We start from the raw sequence: 7,104 nt of genomic DNA, 5'->3' as shown, positions 1-7,104 counted from the left end.
AAAAGGAGCTAACACCCAGAAAGGGGGCATGTGGACATGAGCACAAGACCCTCTTTGACTTTTCCAGGGCATCACCACCCAGAGTTGGTCTGAGGTCTCACAGGAGACTTGGACTTGGCCTGAACTTTTGGGAAGTACCAGAGCTGTGGACACCATGAGACTCATGGAGACAAACGCCCTGCATCTTGCTCTGTGAGAAGGATAGGAGCTATTTAGAGACAGGGGCAGAATATTATATTTTGGATGTGAGGTGTCCATCATAAGCTCCTGTTAATGCCAGAATATTCAGAGATCTGAGGAGTAGATTGTGAGAGCTGAAACCTAATGAATTCACCCTAGTTTGAATGAACTGACTGGATAGTAATAGTAAGCAATGTTTGGAGAAGATGAGCCATAGTGACTTGGTCCTCGAGGTGTTCTTCCTGTGGCTCTTTCCTGTCTCAGTTTTCTGACCCCCATCTGTTGATACATTTCCCCCACTGGGCCCTCCTCCCATGATAGGCTGCTGTAAGGACCCAGAGCAAGGGAGCCAGTTACCTATGACTTCTGAAAATGTGAGGCCCCAAAATACTTTCCCTCCTCTAAGTTGTTCTTGTCATATACTTTGGTCACACTGATGGATAAAATGACTAAAGCAAAGGGGATGTGCCCTTTGGTTTTCTATCCCCATTTTCCTTCCACATTTGTGACTCTCCTGTGTTCCTCTGTTGCCACGGCAGCCAAGGTTCTCAGAACCCAGGCTTCTGACAGTTGAACTTCTCAGTTACTGGATTCAGTACCTGAAGGACTTCAGGTAGCCTGGGTCTGCCTCAGGAGTTGGAAGCTTCTCTTTCTGCAGAAAGTAAATAGAGTCAGGTGTGACAGAGTCTACAAGGTACATGAGTGTGTGTGTGTGTGAGAGAGAAGAGCAGACCAAGAGAGAGAGAGAGAGAGAGAGAGAGAGAGAGAGAGAGAGAGAGAGAGAGAGATTTCTATGGAAAGCCAATGTTTGTATATTCCTTTCCCCAATGACTTGCTGGGCATCACAGGAAGTGCTGGAAAACAGATGCCACCAGATGATGTCAGGATGGGTATTTAAATAGCTGTATTCTTTCTAGAAAGTAATTTAACACCAATTCTCATAATTTAAAAAATATTTGTAATCTTTGAATCAATGATCCCACCTGCAGGACTACTTAAAGAAAGGCAAAAATGTGTGGATAAGGTGGTTTAGTATCATTAATGAGACCATTCTTAATGGTCTTGATTATCTAAGGTTCATTGATCACCTATGTTAATGGTGGATGAATTCGTTAGGTTTCAGCTCTCACAATTCTACTCCTCTGACCTCTGAATATTCTGGAATTAACAAGAGCTTATGATGGACACCTCACATCCAAAATATAATATTCTGCCCCTGTCTCAGGTGATCACCAGAGAGAGTTAATGAGAAAGTTCTTAAGGATTACAGAATAGCCATATATGTGTTTCCTGCAGGTTGTGCTACAAAATTTAATAATCTCACTGTCTTTGGTGTGAATTCCCATATATATATATATATATATATATATATATATATATATATATATATAGATGTGTTCACACATGCATATATGTAGATAAGAGGAAAAAGAAGACTATAAAGGATTATCATTCCCCTTGGATGGTGGGATACGGGTATTTATTTACGTCATTGACTTTCCTATATTTTCAAATTTATACAACTACCTTTTATGGCAGGCAGTTCTTCCCACTGTAGTGATAAGACAAAGCATGAGAGGTATCAGGTGGAGAGGCTCAGGGCAGAGGGTCATTATTCAATAAAATGAGTTTTCCAAGAGAAAGAACTGCCTCTTGTGCCCTTGACTGGAGAGTGCAAATACAGGATGCACTTCTGCCTGAGTAGGATAGCTGGGAATGGATAAAGGAATGGGCATCATTTGGAAAAGTACATGAGTAGCTTCCCCCATATCACCCATTAATGTTTTTCTTTTGAATTTTCCAGGGTCCAAAGAGACTAGGCATTTGAGCTCTTGGACACCATGGACGACTCGTCCTCTGGCAGCAGCTGCCCTGACATAGAGCAGTGCATTTCAGAATCCAAATCCAACCAGAGCCTCTCTATAGGCAATTTCCCCTCCGAGGAAAATGTTGGCAGTGAGGATGTCACACCCTGTGAAGATGTGACCTCTGAGGATCCTCCCTCCCTCCCTCCTGTCCAAGGGGCATGGGGAACCAATGATGTGTCGGGACCCATGGGGAGAAGAAATGAAATTCGGGAGAAGCCAGAGGAGCTTGGCGAAGAAGACATCGACGAGGTCGTGAATGCCTATCTGCACAGCCTCCAAGAAGACTCAGAACCTAACTCAGCTCAAAGTGACGATGACCAGAGGATGGACAAGTACCAAAAGGAAACAATAACCCAGACTGTCTGGGAACTGGATGATTTCTCGAAAACTATTATGGTATGTCTAGACAATCTGAATGATGATGAAGATGATGACCCTGTACTCTCTTATTCTCAGGAGGAGGATGTCCAGCCGTCCAGCAGTGTGTCTTCCCAAGTCAGTCCCGAAGAAGAGGAGGCTTGTCAGGACTTGCCCAAATGTATACCACAAGAAAATGGAGACACCAAGCAGTTCCTAAAAATGCCTCCTGGGCTTGAGGAGGATGAAATTGTCGAGGTGAGCACAGAGCTGCCCCCCTGCAGAGGAAGGACAGGCCCAGTGGGGGTGCCAGGTGGGACAGCATGGAGTCCTTGTACCTGCTGTGAAGCAGAGGAGGACCCCAGTGTCTGGGCAGATGAGCAATGGGAGAAGGTCCTCAGCCAGGAAAGGGGTCAGGGAAGAGGTGTTGGGGAAGTGCCAGGGAGCACTGAGAGAGGGAGGGGAAGACAGAGAGAAGCACTGTACAGACCAGTGTGTGTGCCTGTGTGTGGCTTTAATGTGAGTGAGTCCTGAAACTTTGCATTGACAGTTGGCGCATTTTGGTAAAAAAGTAAATTGGAAATCCATAAATGAATAATATTGGCCCCATTGCTGCTGACCCTGAATGTCTCTAAGTCCTCCTCTTTGTCTTGGCAGATGGAAAGCCAGGAGTCTGGCACTGCTGAAAGCTCCCCGGTCTCAGCATTGCAGTCAGAGGAGTGGGACATGCCTTCAGACAAACAAGGCACTTCCTGTATGAATTTCCAGGGCTTTTTCCATTGGCTCAGGAAGCGACTGGTGTCCTCCCTGCCAGGGAGAAAGTGCCGCCATGATAAGGCCAAGAAGGTCCCATCCTGCTGGCGTTAAAGAGAAGACATTTGGTTGGAGGCCACAGACTCCAAACTCAAGGATCCCTCTAGTTAGGAACCCTATGCACCCAGAATTTTAATTGATTCCCCCCCCATGTTGTAATGTTAGCATGGTTTTGCGTTTTCCTAATAAAGTTCTTGTTTTCCATGTCTTCCTCCTCTTCCATCATAACATCTGGGCCCAGGTTGAAAGTAGGAATGTTGACCAGAAGACTGAGGTTGACTCTGAGGACATCACAGGGAGTATCCTGCCTCCTACACAGAAGGCCTTCATTTCTCTTTCCCTAGGCCCCTTCTTACTGTATTTCCCCTATTTATTTTTTATTTAATGTATTTCAACATCGTTTATCATTAACTCCTATCTGCAGTGTCAGAGGCAGCAGGACCCCTGTGACTCCCAAGAGGCAGGATGGTTCGGGGGGGAACTTGTGGGTCTGGAGTGAGTGGCAGAGGGCAGTGAGTCACTGGGAAGGCCATGTCAGTCAGTAGTGTTAGACAGAGAGCTGTTCTGATGACCCTGGGCACCAGGTGGTTCTGGCACATTATTCTAAAATGTCCTGGCATGGTGGCTGGTTCTAGCAAATCTATTGGCATAAGCGCAACATGGAGGGGGGGAAAGTGGGGGCTGGGCATGCCACTTAACCACACTGAGCCTGGTGTCTTCATAAGTTGAGAGAGATGTTATTACAGACCTCACAGGGTTGTTCCAGAATGAATGAGATAAAGCAAGCCCTTGATAATGACTGTGGCTCGTTGTAGTGTCCATGTTCCTGCGGATCTCCTAATCACAAGTCATTCAGGGATATCTAAGAGGGACTGAAAGTCAATTCTCATGGAGCTATTTCCCCACACTGAAGCCTTTTTACAAAAACTTAACATTTTCAGAAGATCTTGATTTAACCAAGTCCTCTCAATCCACCGCACTGTGCTCCCTGAATTTCCTTTGCAAGTGTCAATAAAAATTCTCCCTACACTTTAATTTCTTTGAGGCTGGCTGCACTCATCCTTCTTGCTGACTCTTCCTGTGTTGCTAGTTCACCTCCAGGGTCACCATCCTCCTCCTCACTCATCCACGGATTCCTTTGAAAGTCTGTGTCTTCTACCTTTTACTACCACCCTGTTTTACCTTCATTGTTCACGTTTTGAGAAGCCTATTCATATTTACTCTTTAGAGTCTTTCTTTCCTCAATTTCAACCTCCATCTTTCCTTCTTCCTTTCCATAGACCTTGATAACATAGGCTTCTAACTACTATAATACACTAAAAAATGATATCTGGATTTTGGGGGTCCGGGGGCTTCTCATTCAAGAGTTAAAGACATGTACACCTATGAGCATAAAGGGTTGTGGGTGAGGTCATCTGTAGCAAGTTCATGAAGTGTACTAAAGAAAGAATACTTCAGCCTGAGAGGGTTGAATGGGAAAGTTTTCATAAAAAGCATAACAAAGTCCATTTAAGTTTTCTCTGTGTATTTGGTTAAAATACATATAAATTTTATCAGTTTAACCACTTAGAAGCATACAATCCAGATATACTGAGTATATTCCCACCTCCATAAATTTTATCCTCTGAGTAAAACAATATACTCACATGAAATAGCATTAAAACATGCATACAGTGGACATCAAGATGAGAATAGTGCTCGTGAGGCAAGTGGGAAGCAAACAGAACAGCCAAGAGGGAGATCAGGGGTCTAAGTATTATGTATAATAAATTCTTTTTGGGGGATGGGGGGTTCTAGGGATTGAACTCAGGGGCACTCAACCACTGAACTGGTTCCCCAGCCCTATTTTGTTATTTAGAGACAGGATGTCACTGAGTTGCTTAGTGCCTCACTTTTGTTGAAGCTGGCTTTGGATTTGCCATCCTCCTGCCTCATCTTCCCAAGCCTGTGGGACACAGGAATGTGCTATCATGCCCAACTATAATATATTCTTTTTTTAAAAAAAAAATTTAGTTGTAGTTGGGCACAATATTATTTATTTTTGTGTGGTACTGAGGATCAAACCCAGTGCCTTGCACGTGCTATGTGAGCGCTCTACTGCTGAGCCACAACCCCAGCCCTCTATATTATTCTTATTAGAATGTAGTGAATCAAATATCCCAAAGTATTAAGGCCTGACAAACTTAGTTGTAATAAGTGGTTGTTTTTTTTTTTTTTCATTTTTCCTACTTTACAGTGTTTGCTTTTGACCTTTTCATCTTGGCCTCAGTGTGCACTTCCAGAGAAGGTGCAAGCCTACTGAAGGGCATCCATATGTCCCTCAGCCCACTGCTCCAAGGGTGACATCTTACACGGCTACCACAGTGAGCAGACCATGGTGGGAACTTTGGTGCAGTATCATTGACTAGCACAGAGAGAGCCCTGGAGCTGCCCCGGTTCTCCCACTAAGCTCCTTTCCTACTCTATGAGCTCATTGGAATACAAGTTTCACTTAAATGTACTTTCCCATGAATGGCCTGCACTGTCCTGACAAGGATCACATATTTTGTCACATGTCCCACAGTTGGAGTTGTCTGTCACTTTACCATAACTGCAGTAAGGTGATGCATGTGAGCAAGAATCCACAGGTTCCACACAACCTGTGACAGGTTCAAAATGCCTCTTTTTTATACTTTTAAATGACATCATCATTTCATAAATGGAAGCCAGGTGAAGTGGTACATTCTGTAACCCCAACTACTTTGGTGACTGAAGCAGAAGGATTACAGGTTCCAGGTCAGCCTGGGCAACGTGGAAAGACCCTGTCTCAAAATAAAATTTAAAAAAGGGCTGTGAGAGTAACTCAGTGGTAGAGTGCTTTTCTAGTGTGCACAAGGTTTGATCTCTGGCATTGCAAGGAAGGAAAGAAAGAAGGAAGGAAAAAAGTAAGGATGGAGGGAAGGAAGGAAGGAAGGAAGGAAGGAAGGAAGGAAGGAAGGAAGAAAGGAAGGAAGGAAGGAGGAGTATAGTATGTAATCTTGAATCTCTAGAAAAACAGAATAAGTAGGAAATTGTAGTCTGTGTGTGATGGTGCATGGTTGTAATCCCAGTTGTTCAGGAGCTGAGGCAGGAGGATCTCAAGTTCAAATCCAGCCTCAACTACATAGCATGGCACTCTTAAGTAACTCAGCAAGATGATTTTCTCTAAATAAAATATATGTTAAAAATATCTGGGGATATGGCTGAGAGGTTAATCACTATTGGGTTCAGTCCCTAGTACCAAGAAAAAATAATAAGAAATATGAAACAGATAGAAGATTGTACATATAGAGAGAAACATTTCCAAGTTATGGGCTCATGGACTTATGGTGGGTGAGAAGTCGGGGAGCTGCCATCTGCCAGCTGGAGACCTAGGAGTGCCAGTGGTAATGTTCTAGTCTGAGTCTGAAGGCTTGAGAAGCAGAAGGGCTGATGGGACAAGTCCAGCCCAAGTCCAGAGGCAGGGAGGACTGATGTCCAAGCTCCAAGACAGTTGGGCAGAGCAGTCTTTTGTTTTATTCAGACCTCGAAAGGATTTGGAAGAGGCCCACCCACACTGGGGAGGACAATCTGGTTTACTGGGTCTACTGGGTTAAATTTCTTTATTTATTTGTTCGTTTTTTTTTGTTTAGGTACTGGGTGTTGAACCCATTGGCACTTAACCAGTGAACAATACCCCCAACCTATTTTATGTTTTATTTAGAGACAATCTCACTGAGTTGCTTAGGGCCTTGGTAAGATGTCAAGACTGGCTTTGAAATGACATTCCTCCTGCCTCTGCCTCCCAAGCCATTGGGATTCCAGGCTTGCACCACCCTACCTGGCTTAGTGGAGCAAATATTAATCTTATCCAGACACATCCTCACAG

At 44.2% G+C, this 7,104-nt stretch overlaps 1 protein-coding gene across 1 annotated transcript; it reads left to right on the top strand.

Moving 5' to 3' along the window:
* Positions 1-2,021: 2,021 nt before the first annotated feature.
* On the top strand, positions 2,022-3,272 carry LOC308659053 (uncharacterized protein C12orf71 homolog; the record flags this gene model as incomplete). Its single annotated transcript, XM_081312044.1, has 2 exons — positions 2,022-2,663; positions 3,063-3,272. The coding sequence occupies 2 exons, from the start codon at positions 2,022-2,024 to the stop codon at positions 3,270-3,272; spliced, it is 852 nt and encodes a 283-aa protein (XP_081168170.1).
* Positions 3,273-7,104: the final 3,832 nt, after the last annotated feature.

This window comes from Spermophilus citellus (assembly GCF_964194105.1).
Source record: "Spermophilus citellus genome assembly, chromosome: 10".
Classification (NCBI taxonomy): Eukaryota; Metazoa; Chordata; class Mammalia; order Rodentia; family Sciuridae; genus Spermophilus; species Spermophilus citellus.
Note: the sequence above shows the minus strand (reverse complement) of the source record. Positions and strands in the feature narration are given on the sequence as shown.